An 18166-nucleotide genomic window follows, 5' to 3' on the forward strand; every position below is an offset into this window, starting at 1 on the left:
ATAAAATGGAAGTACAAAGACGTATTAGTTTCATGGATGCAAGACAGATACTTGGTTTTGCATTATTCCTCCTGACATGCAAAGCATGGACAATGTATGCTTGGCTGATGTGTACACACAGCAGTAGATACAAGGAATGGACAAGGGTCAAGTACATCTGAAATGCAAAACTAGTTTACGACAGTACAAATGATGCTTGAAATTTGCCTTCGTGATCAAGCCAAGCCGAGCAGTACTGTGCTGGCCTGGTTACACATCCACCATAGTTGCTGGAACCATGATGGAAGCAATGTGAAAAATAATATATTTGGGCCCAGCACAGTTCGGGTCCATATGATGGTATAAAAATAGTCTTGTTACAGAGCCTTAACTAATAGAGTAGCTAGCCAGGACAAGCAAGATTTGGTTCTGGTTCCGAGATGTAAATGGGTCTCTCTTCACTCACCCATGTTACCTTGTTTAAAAAAAAAACTCAACACAAAAGACTGAGGATTACAGTACTATTTAGGAAATGGCTTTTATTTGAATTTTTTTAAGATCCCTGAAATGTTTCCTTTTTCCCTAAACAAAATAGAGCATCATGTCTCAGCACCAAATGACAACAGCAAAAAGAGTTTCCATCAGAAAACCATAAAGTAAACCAATATAAAATGTGCTTAATCAAGTATATCATAAGCACAGTATCAGAACTCTGCATAGGAGAGAGAAGACATTGGACAAAACGCTGTAATTAGTATAAAAAAAAAAACATTTATTAAAAACGAAGAAAAAAACATTCTGAGAAGACAAAATCGTTTAACAGTTCCTAAAAGAACTTACAAAAATAGTTTCTAGATCAGCAGTACAAAAATGGGTGAAAAAGAAAGACCAATGCCTCAATAGGACCATGATTAACATGGAACCAGGTCAAGGGTTCAGGGGGAGGAATGAAGGCAGTGGTTATGTTTAGCAGGTATCAAAAATACTAACAATACAACTGGCCAATTAACTGGTAACAAAGCATAGTTTCTTGGCAGGTCAAGATATGACTAGTTTTAATTGGTCCAAATCATAAAAGCACAAGCTAAAGTGCTCTTTTGGGGCAGGTGAGGAGGAAGTCACACCAGATGGTTAAGGCAGTGGGGGGGGCCTACACTTAGGCACTTTGTATTGTACCGAAAGTGACTGGCATGGTGGTGGTCAGCCTATTTACCCAATCCAAACCCTAGGTCCTACATTTATGCACTTTGTATTGTACCGTAAGTGACTGGCATCTGAAATATGGTTAAAATTCTACAATTGTACTCAAGTACTATGAGAAGGTCTGGTAACACAAATTTCCTAGATGGTAAAGGTCCGGATGGATATTGTCATTTATCAGTGTAGTAACGAACCTCGCCTTGCAACCCATGTAACCCCAAACTATTCACACCCCTCTTGTTGGCAGAGACATTTTTTGTAGTGTTAAAGCTCATTTCCCACAATTCTACACATTTTGCCATGCCTTGTGTGTTCATATGATACCAAGGGATATTATAATTTTTGGGGCGGGACCCGAAGTCCGTATTGACAACGTTCTGGTCCGGGTTTCGGACCGCGGTCAGCCTGTTGAGTATGGCTGCCTAGGTGGAGCTATTACCATCTTGCTAATACCTATCCTTTCAGACTTGTAAGAAGTGACTACATGTATTGCCTAGGGTTTGGTATTGAGCATTTACTTTGGAGTCACAATTTAATGTTGGTCTGGAATAGACAGTAGGGAAGGGCTGAGGTGTCCTGGCCTTAGTCCGAGTCGCTCCTCTCCTCCTTTGTAAGCATCCGTTTTCCGCTCTTTGGAGCCAACGCTTCTTGCTTGCGGCTCTTTGCGAAACTGAGAAAGAAAACACAGGACAAACATCGAAGGTGAGACAGTTTTAGAATTGAGAGGATAGATGGAGGAAATGAGGGATTAATACACAAGTGGGACATTTTAGTGAGAAGTTCCCGTCATCAAAATGTCTGCTGTTGGTAGCTTACCCTTTCTTCTTGTATTTCTCCTGCTCAGCGGGAGGAATGCGGTCCATCAGCTCCAGACTGTCGTTGATCTTCTTGAGCCACTCATAGCGCTGTCTTCCACGAACCTGAGAGAAAGAGAGTGAGGGAATTTTTAAATGGGCACCTGTCATGACTCTCTCCTTGGTGAGGATTACAGGATGACAGATAGCCCAAACCCCCTCTCTCCCAGAGGGGGAGTTGGCCGGGTTTTATGACGTAACGACCGGTCGTAAACTTTCTCTTGCACTGCAGTATGGAGAAGTTAAAAATCCCTTTGCTACAACAGAGATACATTGTTTGATGTTTTGGCAATGAACATTGGGACAATATATTTCAATCTCCAAATGTTGGGAATTATGACAGATGTAATATGGAAAATTAATGTATATTTTGTGATGTCATTAAAATAATTAGTAAGACTATAACAAGAACTATAATTCTGTAAGTGTACACCTAGTGATCAGGTTTGCATCTAAATGTTGTATAATTTATTTTAAGTATAAGAATACTTTTGAAATCAGAAATGTGATTTTAGCCTTCTAAATGAGATAATGGCTTTTCATATAAACCTTGGCCAAGTCAGTAACCACGCGAGCACAGTCATTGTGTCAACAAGATGGAACCACCTTTCAGACCAGTGTCCTTAAAAAGGACTCGCTGAACAATTAACATACAGTGAGGGAAAAAAGTATTTGATCCCCTGCTGATTTTGTACGTTTGCCCACTGACAAAGAAATGATCAGTCTGTAATTTTAATTGTAGGTTTTTGAACAGTGAGAGACAGAATATCAACAAAAAAATCCAGAAAAACGCATGTCAAAAATGTTATAAATTGATTTGCATTTTAATGAGGGAAATAAGTATTTGACCCCTCTGCCAACAAGGGTTTTGCCACCAAGTACTAAGTCATGTTTTGCAATCACAGAGGTCAGATGTTTCTTGTAGTTGGCCACCAGGTTTGCACACATCTCAGGAGGGATTTTGTCCCACTCCTCTTTGCAGATCTTCTTCAAGTCATTAAGGTTTCGAGACTGACGTTTGGCAACTCGAACCTTCAGCTCCCTCCACAGATTTTCTATGGGATTAAGGTCTGGAGACTGGCTAGGCCACTCCAGGACCTTAATGTGCTTTTTCTTGAGCCACTCCTTTGTTGCCTTGGCCGTGTGTTTTGGGTCATTGTCATGCTGGAATACCCATCCACGACCCATTTTCAATACCCTGGCTGAGGGATGGAGGTTTTCACCCAAGATTTGACGGTACATGGCCCCGTCCATCGTCCCTTTGATGCGGTGAAGTTGTCCTGTCCCCTTAGCAGAAAAACACCCCCAAAGCATAATGTTTCCACCTCCATGTTTGACGGTGGGGATGGTTTCTTGGGGTCATAGGCTGCATTCCTCCTCCTCCAAACACGGCAAGTTGAGTTGATGCCAAAGAGCTCCATTTTGGTCTCATCTGACCACAACACGTTCACCCAGTTGTCCTCTGAATCATTCAGATGTTCATTGGCAAACTTCAGACGGGCATGTATATGTGCTTTCTTGAGCAGGGGGACCTTGCGGGCGCTGCAGGATTTCAGTCCTTCATGGCGTAGTGTGTTACCAATTGTTTTCTTGGTGACTATGGTCCCAGCTGCCTTGAGATCATTGACAAGATCCTCCTGTGTAGTTCTGGGCTGATTCCTCACCATTCTCATGATCATTGCAACTCCACGAGGTGAGATCTTGCATGGACCCCCAGGCCGAGGGAGATTGACAGTTGTTTTGTGTTTCTTCCATTTGCGAATAATCGCACCAACTGTTGTCACCTTCTCACCAAGCTGCTTGGCAATGGTCTTGTAGCCCATTCCAGCCTTGTGTAGATCTACAATCTTGTCCCTGACATCCTTGGAGAGCTCTTTGGTCTTGGCCATGGTGGAGAGTTTGGAATCTGATTGATTGATTGCTTCTGTGGACAGGTGTCTTTTATACAGGTAAGAAACTGAGATTAGGAGCACTCCCTTTAAGAGTGTGCTCCTAATCTCAGCTCGTTACCTGTATGAAAGACACCTGGGAGCCAGAAATCTTTCTGATTGAGAGGGGGTCAAATACTTATTTCCCTCATTAAAATGCAAATCAATTTATAACATTTTTGACATGCGTTTTTCTGGATTTTTTTGTTGATATTCTGTCTCTCACAGTTCAAATAAACCTACCATTAAAATTACAGACTGATAATTTCTTTGTCAGTGGGCAAACGTACAAAATCAGCAGGGGATCAAATACTTTTTTCCCTCACTGTATTAGACCAGACAGCGTGGAGTGGTGGCTACACGGCTGGAAATTAGAGGTCGACCGATTATGATCTTTCAACGCTGATACCGATTATTGGAGGACCAAAAAAAGCCGATACTGATTAAATCGGCCAATTTTTTTTTTTTTTTTTGTAATAATGACAATTACAACAATACCGAATGAACACTTATTTGAATTTAATATAATACATCAATAAAATCAATTTAGCCTCAAATAAATAATGAAACATGTTAAATTTGGTTTAAATAATGCAAAAACAAATTGTTGAAGAAAGTAAAAGTGCAATATGTGCCATGTAAGAAAGCGAACGTTTAAGTTCCTTGCTCAGAACATATGAAAGCTGGTGGTTCCTTTTAACATGAGTCTTCAATATTCCCAGGTAAGAAGTTTTAGGTTGTAGTGATTATAGGAATTATAGGACTATTTCTCTCCATACCATTTGTATTTCATTAACCTTTGACTATTGGGTGTTCTTATAGGCACTTTAGTATTGCCAGTGTAACAGTATAGCTTCCGTCCCTCTCCTTGCTCCTACCTGGGCTCGAACCAGGAACACAACGACAACAGCCACCCTCGAAGCAGCGTTACCCATGCAGAGCAAGGGGAACAACCACTCCAAGTCTCAGAGCGAGTGACGTTTGAAACGCTATTAGCGTGCACCCCGCTAACTAGCTAGCCATTTCACATCGGTTACACCAGCCTAATCTTGGGAGTTGATAGGCTTGAAGTCATAATAAACAGCTGCTGGCAAACGCACGAAAGTGCTGTTTGAATGAATGCTTACGAGCCTGCTATCGCTCAGTCAGACTGCTCTATCAAATCATAGACTTAGTTATAACATGATAACACACAGAAATATGACCCTTAGGTCATTAATATGACCGAATCCGGAAACTATCATCTCGAAAACAAGACGTTTATTCTTTCAGTGAAATACGGAACCGTTCCGTATTTTATCTAATGGGTGGCATCCATAAGTCTAAATATTCCTGTTACATTGCACAACCTTCAATGTTATGTCATAATTACGTAAAATTCTGGCAAATTAGGCGGTCCAAACTGTTGCATATACACTGACTCTGCGTGCAATGAACGCAAGAGAAGTGACAATTTCACCTGGTTAATATTGCCTGCTAACCTGGATTTCTTTTAGCAAAATATGCAGTTTTAAAAATATATACTTCTGTGTATTGATTTTAAGAAAGGCATAGATGTTTATGGTTAGGTACACAATTGGAGCAACGATACGCACCGCATCGATTATATGCAACGCAGGACACGCTAGATAAACTAGTAATATCATCAACCATGTGTAGTTAACTAGTGATTATTATTATTATTAGTTAACTAAGGTTGCGAGATTGAATCCCCCGAGCTGACAAGGTAAAAATCTGTCGTTCTGCCCCTGAACGAGGCAGTTAACCCACCGTTCCTAGGCCGTCATTGAAAATAGGAATGTGTTCTTAAACCTTTTCTCAATATAGGGGGTGCTGTTTCCACTTTGGAAAATATCGTCTCCAAATTAAACTGCCTCATACTCAATTCTTGCTCGTACAATATGCATATTATTATTACTATTGGATAGAAAACAATCTCTAGTTTCTAAAACCGTTTGAATTATGTCTGTGGGTGAACCAGAACTCTTTCTGCAGCGAAATTCATGACAGGAACTGCGAAGGTCTGAAAACGAGGCTCTGTTCTCAGATCAGTTTAAAGCTCTGTATGTATCCTATGGGTCGACATGAACTGCACCCGCCTTCCCCTGGATGTCAGTAACCAATGAGAATTGGAATGGAGTTTCTACGTAGATCTCAGACCTTATAAAAGGCCAAGGAACGAAGGGAGCTCTCTTTGACGTTCGTCATTACGCAAAGCAAGACCTCAGGATGGCATTTTGAAACGCTCAGTTATCGGCCTTAGATATATCCGTCTGTAATTTAATTCGATATAGGTGTTAGAAACATCATAACGAAGTTATTTTAAACCGAGTTATATCAGTTTATGCGAGTATATTGCTATTTTCGGAATTTCCTTAGTATTGCGTTTTGAACATTTGGGCATGTTGTGGCCACATAGCTATTGTTAGCTGCTAATTCCGAAGTTGAAGACGACGTTTTACAACCAAGCAACGATTCTTTTGGACAAAGGACAACTTGCCCAAGATTCTGATGGAAGCTCGTCCAAAAGTAAGAGCTATTTATGATGTTATTCCGTATTTATGTGGAAAAATGTAAACGGATTTGTCCGCCATTATTGCGGCACTAGTCTGGCTGTAACGCACACTGTATGTCTAGTAACGTTAATTTTAAAAATCTAACTCAGCGGTTGCATTAATAACTAATGCATCTTTCATTTGCTGTCCAACCTGTATTTTTTAGTCAAGTTTACGATTATTTATTGATTAGATTAGGTGCCTTTCCAAGATGGCGCCGGCCAGAATGCATGAACTGTTGCCACTGATCACATAGTATAACCACGATTTGTGCTGCTAAATATGCACATTTTCGAACAAAACCTATATGCATTGTGTAATATGATGTTACAGGACTGTCATCTGATGAAGTATATCAAGGTTAGTCAAAAATTATATATATTTTGCTGGATTGTTACGATCGCTAACCTGTGCTGCTGGTAAATTGCTTGTGTTTCTGGCTATTGTGCTAAGCTAATATAATGCTATATTGTGTTTTCGCTGTAAAACACTTAAAAAATCTGACATATTGGCTGGATTCACAAGATGTTGGGCTTTCATTTGCTGTACGCTGTGTATTTTTCAGAAATGTTTTAAGATGAGTAATTAGGTATTTGACGTTGGTCTCTGTAATTATTCTGGCAGCTTCGGCACTATTTCAGATTGCAGCTGCAATGTAGAACTGTGATTTATACCTGAAATATGCACATTTTTCTAAAAAAACATATGCTATACAATAAATATGTTATCAGACTGTCATCTTATGAAGTTGTTTCTTGGTTAGTGGCTATATATATATCTTTATTTGGTCGAAATTGTGATAGCTACCCATGCAGGGAAAAAAATGTGGAGAAAAAAAAGTTGTGTCTTTTGCTATCGTGGTTAGCTAATAGATTTACATATTGTGTCTTCCCTGTAAAACATTTTAAAAATCAGAAATGATGGCTGGATTCACAAGATCTGTATCTTTCATCTGGTGTCTTGGACTTGTGATTTAATGATATTTAGATGCTAGTATTTACTTGTGGCGCTCTGCTAGGCTATGCTAGTCAGCTTTTTTTACTGATGGGGGTGCTCCCGGATCCGGGATGCGTAGCAAGTAGAAGTTAACTGACTTGCCTAGTTAAATAAAGATTAAATAAAAGGTGAAAAAAATTATTATTATAATATTATCGGCCAAATCGGTGTCCAAAAATACCGATTTCCGATTGTTATGAAAACTTGAAATCGGCCCTAATTAATCGGCCATTCCGATTAATCAGTCGACCTCTACTGGAAATGGTTAAAACTACAAGACCAGAAAATAGTAAGACCCTCTGAAACTCTCGACGAGTGACGAAGGTAAAGATTAGACTAAGACATGCACCGCCTGCAGCTCTGCATGTAATGTAGTCTAGGACAACTGACCAAGACGAGAGGGAAGGACAAATTCCTCACCATCATAGGTACCTCTGAGGTATCTATCCTAACGAACACTCCCAGACAAAGATGCCTACAACTAAGGACATTGTGACTTCTGGTGGACAACCAGAGACTTACATCGAACCACTTCCCATAGACGGATCGAGTTCAACAGAGACGACAAAGACCTCCACGTGTAGATGTATACATTGCAATTATTTTTGAATGAGCGGTCGTTCATGTGCAAAGTATTCATATTCCCATGAGCATAGCTTCCACATGTATGTATAATTAAGTCCACTCTGTCTCTCCCGCTCTCTTTCCCCACCCCCTTTCCGATGTGTAACAAGCCGTCATGTCGGGTTAGTCCACTAGGGACTTTTCATTGCATTACGTTAGTAATCAATATAAGCTATACTGCGTGTGTTTATGTAATTCTGTGTGATTATTTAGTTAGTTAATAAATAATTAAGCCAATGTGTGTGTCACTGATTCATCACTTAGGCTAGAGTTCAGAATGAGACTGATATGAGGAAGTGATTGATTGATGACTGGTATGATATCAATATATTCTTGAGTTATTTCGGGAAACAGTAACTCATCAAATAAACTTCTCCCCTGGGGGCCCAAATTAGTAATTAATCAATTGTTACATGATTAATTTAATTGAGTAATAATTCAACGTAGAAGGTAATTATTCAATGAATAGCAGTCATCACATTAATGGTAGTCACGTCACACCGTATCACAACCATGAAAAATAGAGATATACAAATTCTCCCACCCAAAAGTGTGTTGGCCTGCGTGTGTGAGGTCCCCCCTACCTGCAACAAGAATACATTGTCCTTGTCTTCATCCTCAGTGCTGGAGCCGCTCTTGATCTTCTTACTGGTTCCCGGAGGCGGCAGGGCCTGTTGGGACTCTGAGGGGAAAGGAGACAAGGTCAACAGTGACATAGGAGACAAGGAAAGGAGGCCAGTTAATATTGTTGGAACCTGGCCCCAGTCTTACTTCTCTTGGTCCCGTTCAGAGCTTTGTTAGCGTTCTCTTCCTCGGTCTTGCGGTCCCGGCCGGGGCAGGCACAGACTCGGACCTCAAAACAACGACGACCCAAAACCTGACCACTAGAGCGAGGAGAGGGGTAGAGAAGTGAGAGTTAGGGGGAACAAACTAGGGGACCCAAACACATTATCACAGATGTAAAGCGAATTCAGACTTTTACTCCCACAGAAAAGGGAGCGCTTGAGATGTATACGCACACAAATAAGGACGAGACTCAGACAAAGATTTTCCAGTATGAACAAACACAGTGAGAAGGGGTAAGGAGAGAGACTTACTCCTGGGTCTCCAGCGTCAGGATGGTGAGGATGGGCCGTCGGTTCATACCACCCATGCAACTGGAGTTGCACATGAAGTTCAGGAGAACAGTAGTTGCCTCAGAGCCCAGCTATACAAAGTGAAGATGAAAATATACATGTATGTTTAAGTGCAATTAATTACAGACTGATGAAAGTGTCAAGCAAACTGACGATTCATCTTTTATATTAAAACTAATACAGGAGACCAGAGGAAGGGGGGGTATACCTGAGGAGGCTCATAAGGCAGCAGCACGCTCTGACGCTTGGTGTTGCCATCCTCCAGGTACTGAGCCCGCTGGCTCCCCTCCACCCTGATCAGGTGACTGCGGTGGGTCACACCTGACAGGAAACAGGAAGTAAACAGGAAGTGAGGGGGGTAAAGAGTCCTCTCAGAACTTCCTGGGACCATCTTTTACACGAGGGGGAAGTTATGCCTTGCAGGGCTGCCAACTTCAGGAGACAGCTTGCAATGAGATTTCCTAATGTGAATATCATTGGCGCCAGCGTGTCTTAGGGGACCGATACCCAAAATTTTCCTTGCCCAAAAAAAACGATACCAATAACCGATATATAACATTTTAGAGGCCTTTTAAGCATTCTAGTGCAGTTAAATAGTTAACACACACACGGACGCAGCGGTCTAAGGCACTGCATCTCAGTGCAAGAAGCGTCACTACCGTCCCTGGTTCAAATCCAGGCTGTATCACACCCGGCCGTGATTGGGAGTCCCATAGTGCGGCACACAATTGGCCCAGCGTCGTCCGGGTTTGGCCTGGGGTAGGACGTCATTGTAAATAAGCATTTGTTCTTAACTGACTTGACTAGTTAAGGTTGCACACACACACACATCAAAAAAGTAATTTTGTTGGCATTTATGCATGTCCCCATTACCAGTAAAACATAATCAAAACCTATTTATTTCACTTACTTGCTGTGCTGTTTCGTTGTTCATAGAAATCCTGGTTGAGAATGAAACGACTGAACAAATTAACAACGAAACAGCAAGTAAGTGAAAGAAATATACTATTTAACGTGTCAAATAACCTTGTTGACCAATCAGGACCTGAACATGACTGCACGTCACAATAATTTAAGGCGTTGATACATTTTTTACATAGTTATTACACTATCACTCGTATTTCATGTCACAACGATTCATCGATACGTATGCTATGATGCTGGTGAAGTTGTCTCACGCACCTACAATGTTGGTCATAAAAAAATAAGCTTGCTAGCTCATGGATGCAAACAATGTTCTTTCCCAAAAACATAGCAAAACGACAATCTGTTTCAGTAGCTATAGTTAGCTAGCTAACTATATAGCTAGGTGTCATCTAAAATAACCCTAATTTATAAGACAGTTCTTATTTGATTAATGGTGGTCGGACCCATCTATGTGAAGTTAGCCACAATAAGGATTAGCCACAATAGTGGGCTTTGCGGTTAACCTTCAAAATACAAGTATGGCATAATTCTACTATTTGTATTCATTTACATCACTGTCAATGACATACTTTTATTTTGAAGGCTAACCGCAAATTCCACTATTGTGCCTAATCCTTATTGTGGCTAGCTTCACAACACATAACTCGGTCCGGTCTAGCCTCAATAGCCAGATGAAAATAGCTGGCTGCTTATAACATTAGCTTTGGGCAACAGGGTTAAGTAGCTTGCTAGCTATTTATTTTCATGAACTGAAGTTCAATTTCAATAGGCGAACAACAAGTGGCTACCTAGCTAATACTTACAAGGATTCCTAAATCATTGCTAAGTATAATGAAAATGACTGCAGTTTTTACTCGTCATTGTTTCAGGCTGGTTGTGTTGGTGCTAGCTAGGTACCAAGCTAAAAGATAGCTACCCCAGAAGTTGCGGTCGAACAAATGATGCTTTATTACCAACACGGTATTGTAAACACATCATTCGTGGCCGGTGTTTGCATCATTCGTGGCCAGTGTTTTGTACAGCTTTGACAGTGCTACTGTACCTTTTTTGACACGCAAAGACCCAAACGGCGTTCCATAGTATGCATGTCGTGAAGCTAATAGCAGTGACTACTGTGTAACTCCAGTAGGGCAACGTGAAAAATAGCTCACTTGGTAGTGTTAACCGGTGCTCGACCAGTCGGCGAAAGCCAACATCACCCACGACAGAGAATGGTTGATTGTCAAGGGCAATGAATTCCATTATCTTGGCATTAATGGATTTCGCATTTGAGTTGTCTCGCTGAAATTTTGTTACCCTTTCAAATGACTGCTTGACTTGATTGCTCGATCCACACAGCAGACATTGTGGGCTAGTTTAGGAATGCTATGTTGCACGTACAGCGCAAAATTTTAGGTGGCGTAATTACGTCATGTACCTTCGTTATATAGGTATGCACGTCAGCTTTGACATCAGTTTTGCATATTGACGTTAAACTAGACCGGCCGATATAGCTAAAAATGTCAACCTTGGTATCGGCCGGTCTAGTTTAACGTCAATATGCAAAACTGATGTCAAAGCTGACTAATTCCGATATGTTCATTGATATACCGTGCGTCCATAACGTAAATATGTAATCCGTTTGGGTGAACTATCCCTTTAAAATAGGACCTAGAGGTAGCTCACCAAGATGGTTGGCCACCCCTGATCTACGTTTCCCAAATACTGGGAGTTTAAATATGCTCATATGACATTTGATTTGTACAAATTATCCCACATTCAAGACAAATCAAAATGAACACCCATCTTCAGGTGGTTGAGACTGATTTGCAAAACCTTGCCATCTTACTCTAAAAAGGCAATATCTGTTAATACATGCCTACCATTTCTGCACAATACTAAAATGACAAAACAGAATATTTGAGGCAAGGGGCATTTCAAGAGAGCCTATTCTCATTTTATGATTTAGCCTATATTCAACACGGTCCATAATTGCATAGCCCTCAATTTTTTTTATAATCAAAGACAAGTTGACATATCAGATTTCAAATAGCCTAATTACACCAGAAAAATTGGTAAGAAGTGAAATAATAAAAGTATGGGGAATAACACTAGTGTTCTTGCTGAGATAAGCACACTAATTAGTCTATATTTTAGCCCATTGTACATCTTTCAATGTATTGATCTCAAACTAGAATCAGTTACACATTTGGGTTCACAATCGGTTTGGGCAAAATAAGGTTCATCATACAGTAAGACAAATCAGGTGACTCTACCAGACTCCAGCTGAATACTGCATGTTCATTCATTACAACCTAATGAACCTAGTGAGAAATTGTATCAGTCTGCTTAACTCTCAACATGGGCAAATGACTTACTAACTCACTTTAGAATTTTTATCTCAAGACTAAAACACACACCTTCATAGCCGTCAGACGTGCTCTGGTGGTGGGGGCAGCGGCTGACCACTTCGGACACGTGCTCTGACTTCTTGTAGATGGCGGTGGCACGGAGGATGGCTCCTGGCGGGGGCTCCTTGGTCGTCAGCACCTCCACCGGGCAGGTCTTAGCCCGCTGGCAGTACAGCTTGATCAGCTGCACAGAATACTGGGGAGGGAGGGAAACATTGAGCAATCAGTATTTTGTCCCAGAGGAATTTCACTTTGTGAAAGAATAAAAGATGTGAATTGAATTTACGAAGAAAGAAAATTGACACTTGCTTAATTACTTCACAGGTAGTCACTATCAAAGTTCATACAAATACAAGTGTGGAAAAACACCCGTAGGAATTAATAGGAACAATATATTGCTTTACAATTATATTCTAAATAAATCATAAATACCTTAACGAAAAAGATGCATTTTAACCCTTGTTTGTAACATGCCCGGTCATGTCAGACCCATACTTTATTGCAACCAGCCTGCAACTCCTCAGTTACAATCATAGAGAGAGGACTCGAGTGCCAAAAGCCCATTTTAGCATGGGCAGTACCATTGAGGATTTTCAGCATTTCAACAGACAACTGGGTGGGACTTCCTATGGCAGGTTTCCCCAACTGGCAGGCCGCGGGTCAAATCGTTTTATTTGACCCCCAAGCTTTGAGCCAAAAAACTATATTCCCATGCATAAGAGACACGTGATCGTATACAAATGTAAGCAAGGTTTGAAATAATTATGTTTTAGTCAAATATCTAGTTTGGGCTTCTTGCAGTCAATTTTCAGCCTACAAATTAATTTAACAATGTTACAGCCCACCGACCATCTGCTGAAGAGGGGAAAAAAATATATATATATATATATTAGCCTGCAGCTGAATCTAGTTGACCCCTGTCCTATGGGTTAAGGAAGGATCATATAATTCCATCCAGGTCACCAGGAGTGATAGCCACTGAATTATTTATACTTGTGAGGAAACATTCCATAACGGCAGGTGGCAGTAAACCGCCAACCTTGGCTTTAAACCCGTCCTAACAACACACTCTAGGTGGCAGTGTGCAGTCTTTCAGTTAGTTTGCCAAATAGAAGTAGAAGAAAATGTACTACTTTAAAAATGGAGATGGCCTCAATGGCACTGTCCGTGCTCTCACAGGCGCAATAATGGGACAGATCAAATTAATAAAAATCTATTTTTATTTAACTAGGCAAGTCAGTTAAGAACAAATTCTTATTTACAACGACGGCCTACCCCGGCCAACAATGATGTGATATCTAAGTCGATGGTTCCAATGAATGAGTTGCAGGGGGCGTTCATTTGAAGGCAGAGCAGCCTAACCACAAGACTAATAGACCTATCATAGCACGCTGGCATGTGAGTCGCCATGGAAACCATTGTGCTATTGGCTGTTTTAATCCAAATACTTTAAACAAAACCTTGAGTTTTAGCAAATTGTCACGAACTGGATTCCACTTGAATGCAACCACGGAGAATCAGAATGAATGGAATAACTTGTCTCCGTCTGAGGTATGGTAACCACAATTTACTGTAATTGATTGGAGACCATTAATTTAAACAGGTTTTACACAATCTTAATAATCGTTGTGATTAAAGCCATTCATAAAATATTTCTTCATCCAGGCGAAAAGGCAGCATAAAACATTTAATAGTAATTCTAAAAGTTATGTTCATCAAATTGAAGGAGAATATATATCAGTGAATGTACAGTGAGCCTGGGCTTCTAAGGGTAGGTTGTGTCTCATTCCTATTGCAGTGTTGTTTAATCCTTTACACTCGAGGGAACTGCTCTAAATGGATTGGGCTACATTGAAACGTTTCCTACAGAAGAAAAGTTAAAATATGTTAAGCTTTCACAAGGACATTCGTAGAAACAGATCGTAATTTCAGCGTGTTCCGCTGTGAATTTAATTCAAAATAGACAAACTTCTGAACAACCCAGGGTATGACGCCATGTCATCTTGTAACTATATCAAACGGTGATCATAAATGTTGACACTGTATATGACCGGAGTTTTATGACACGTAAATGTGAAGTGCACATTTGAACTCGCAGGTGTTTTACTTGCTTGTATGACATCAAAGGGTAATTTATAATAATCCTCAACGTCTCAGCTTTCAAAACACATCGAGTCCTCTTAATATACAAAATTTCCCTCAGAACAAAAAAAAATGTGCTAAAGTTGACCAATTAGTGGGAGGGATGGGGGCAACGTCTTGTCGCATGCGGTGCTCAAGTTCAGAACGTCTGTCAGTCAAAACCCATACAGCGCCGTTACTGTACAGCCACAGCACTCCATTTTAGGTGTTTATTAGTGCCAGAATTTTCCATCGATATATGGGTACTAGTGTAAAGGGTTAAGACTCTGAACAGGTCCTGTTCATCTTGAGGGTCAAATGAAAATTACATTGAAAACACATTCTCTTATCCTTTAGGTGGGTTACAGGAGATCAACAGCAACATAGAAAACAAACAAAAAGAAAAGTAATTCTAAAAAAGCATGACTTGGGGGGGAAGTGAAATGTGGCTCCAATACCTCAGTAAGGCCTACTAGAAGTCACTTGACAGCTCAAGACCTTGCTTACGGCTTACAAGTAGCCTACTTGTAGCATACAATATTAGTGCTTTTAACGCCTGTGTATTTAGGCATGTGCAGTAAGCCATATGCATGACACTCACGGTGGAGGTGACAGACTTGGCGGTGCCAGACTTGTGGAAGCGCAGCTGGAAGCCGTGCTCCCCCGGGTAGTCGATGGTGGAGGGGACGGTGGCGGCGGGGAGAGGCACGATGTCCAGGGGCGACATCGAGGGCTCCACGGCCAGAGGCTCAGGCAGCTCAAACAGCCCCTCGTCAAAGTCCTCGTGGAAGGTGGCCTCGGGAAGTACGGGAGCGAGCTGTAAGGGATGTATACGCATGCCATTTATGAAGTTAGCAGTTGCCTTTTGGATTTCTGTCTGAATACTTAAAAAGATGAGTGTCCAGGCTAACCATGTATGGATATCAAATTGTCTGACAAAAGCACAACCAAAAAGATCTAGTCAAAGCCAAACAATCACTGCACTACTAAGGGGGAGAAACCATCTAGTCCATTCTAAAAGGTGTGGTATCATAAAAATATTTCCTTTACATCAGGATGTAGACAAACTTACCGAGACATCCAGGTCAGACCAGTTTCCAGTCCCAAGCGGTGGAATATTGGACCCCTGAGTAATCATGCTAAAGAAAGGAGATACAAATCACAGTACAAGTAAGTATTAGCTAAAAGTAGAAGAGGTACTGTAATACATTATATGAAGTCTCTGGGCTTCCACTCACACGCAACCATCTCTGTCCAGTCTTAAGTCTAGAAGTAGCTACATTGGTAGTCCTAAACATAATGATATATGTCTGTGGGTTCTAAAGGTTGTTCAAAACTTACTTGGTCTCCCAAAGCTGCTGGAAGGACCCCTGGCTCATGGGGAAGCTCAACTCCTGCTCTTCCATCCTGTATCCGTTCATTCTCTCGACTGCTCGCTGGACCGATGGGAGGAGAGGACTGGACACAGGGACTCTAGGCAGGAGATGAAGAAAGGCGATCCGATCTAGGAGAGAGAGAACACCCACGTGACTAAACCAAATAATACTAATTGTTGTAGCTATGTGTCTTCAAAACAATTAGTCAATGGGATGACAAAAGGGGGACCATGGGGAAAGTGTGGTGAAAGGGGGACCAGTGGCTTTGAAAGGAAAGCAGACATGTGCAGCTGGAATGCAGCACAGAAGATGTGGAGGAAATCAGAACATAGAATGCAGCGGGAGGGTCTGGTTCACATAGACAAGAATTGGCGTCAGACTGCTCTGGTAATGACTTTGACAAGGTTGGCAATTATATAAGATACAGTATTTCATTAAGAGTTGTGTAGGCTAGTAGTTAGCTAGGTGAGAAATGGTGTCACGGTATTAGGCTAATCTTTGTTTATCAAGTGCCTAGATAACTACCCTATGTTTCATCAATAAATAATTACTCTAAAATCTAACTCAAAGTTAATCGACATTTTGGCATATTTAACAAGCTAACCCTACCCTCCTCGAATAGTGCTGGCTTTACAAAATGTTGACTAGTTGGGGTTTCAAAAACAAATTTGACGTTGTATAGCTAACGTTAGCTAGCTAACCTTATATTGTAACATTGCATCACCTAGATAGCAAGTTGGTTGCTGAACGAATTACATTCAATTCTGAATTAAAAGTTGCATAAGTGAATCAACAGCCTGCTACCTAGTCGTCTTAAATATTTTACGAGGGACTAACAAGTTAAATAAAATATTGTACAAGTCAAGTGCCGGTCTAGCATGTTGCCCTAAATTAGCTAACGTTAGTTAGGTAAGTTAAACGTTAGAGTAGCCACTCAAAACAGTCGAAAAAGTAAGCGACTCGTGAACATCTAAATCCCATGTCATAACTACCTACAACATGTAGTAGTTACATATTTATACACCAATACAAGATGCAAACTTTAGCCACCAACTTGCTAAATTTAACGTTACCTAGCTAGCTCAACAGTGAGCTTGGCTGGCTTCGTCGGAATCCGAGGCGATTGACGACGTGCAAACTTTTATTCACTAAAAAATATTATCCTACGCTGTCTTAAATAATGTAATTGTATACCTCGCCTCCCGGTGATGAATATTTTCTTGCCGCACCTCGGTTCTCTGTCAATGCAAAGATGTCAAAGAAACAGCAACTCTGTAGCAGCTAGAAAGCAATATGTTTTCCAGTGAAAAGCGTGCGTTTCGGGGATTTCCAGAAAACCAGACTGGAGGAAGGGAGGGCCACGCAGAGTTCACAGGCCTCCAATCAGAGGTACGCCCATCGAGGTGTGTTTTTTTTGTATGAAATAGCGCGAAATGTTCCAAATAAAATCATAACTGGATATATTTACATCATGACAGCGCAAAGTTTCTAAACCATACTGTACTGTCTTTGAGGATCGTGCGGAAATTATACTGACTGAATGCAGGAAGGAGGGAAACAGTGTCACTAGCCAGGTTTCCATCCAATTGGACAGATTTTCATGCGAATATTCTAAAATCTGCATTAAAACCAATATGCGCATTTTCTCACCAGGATGTTTCCATCAAATTGACTCAGATTAAAGGCTGTGTGTGATGACAAAGTGCACATAAAAATACCTTTTGCGGTTATTATTTTTCCCATGTACTGAATAAAAAAGACAAGTTTATTGAGTTTCCATCGCATTTTCTATTCAATCTAAAAAATTGTCTATATACAGTAATCTATATACAGTACCAGTCAAAAGTTTGGACACACCTAATCATTCAAGGGTTTTTCTTTATTTTACTATTTTCTACATTGTAGAATAATAGTGAAGACATCGAAGCTTATATATGGAGTAATGTAGTAACCAAAAAAAGTGTTAAAGTAGCCACCCTTTGTATTGATGTGTCACGGATGTGTGGAAACTTCAAAACAAGAAACAAACAACGAACCGTGACATCAGTGGTGCTACACGCACTAACTCAAAACAATATCC

At 40.7% G+C, this 18166-nt stretch overlaps 1 protein-coding gene across 1 annotated transcript; it reads right to left on the reverse strand.

Annotated features, from left to right (window-relative positions):
• Nucleotides 1-486: 486 nt before the first annotated feature.
• Nucleotides 487-17475, reverse strand: LOC139561176 (cellular tumor antigen p53-like). Its single transcript, XM_071378109.1, has 11 exons — nucleotides 17281-17475; nucleotides 16052-16214; nucleotides 15783-15849; nucleotides 15312-15527; nucleotides 12599-12785; nucleotides 9481-9593; nucleotides 9234-9343; nucleotides 8908-9020; nucleotides 8721-8818; nucleotides 1996-2099; nucleotides 487-1849 (listed from the first exon to the last, which is right to left on the reverse strand). The coding sequence occupies exons 2-11, from the start codon at nucleotides 16129-16131 to the stop codon at nucleotides 1762-1764; spliced, it is 1176 nt and encodes a 391-aa protein (XP_071234210.1). The 5' UTR covers nucleotides 16132-16214; nucleotides 17281-17475; the 3' UTR covers nucleotides 487-1761.
• Between the last annotated feature and the right edge of the window lie 691 nt (nucleotides 17476-18166).

Source organism: Salvelinus alpinus, chromosome 31, assembly GCF_045679555.1.
Source record: "Salvelinus alpinus chromosome 31, SLU_Salpinus.1, whole genome shotgun sequence".
Lineage (NCBI taxonomy): Eukaryota > Metazoa > Chordata > Actinopteri > Salmoniformes > Salmonidae > Salvelinus > Salvelinus alpinus.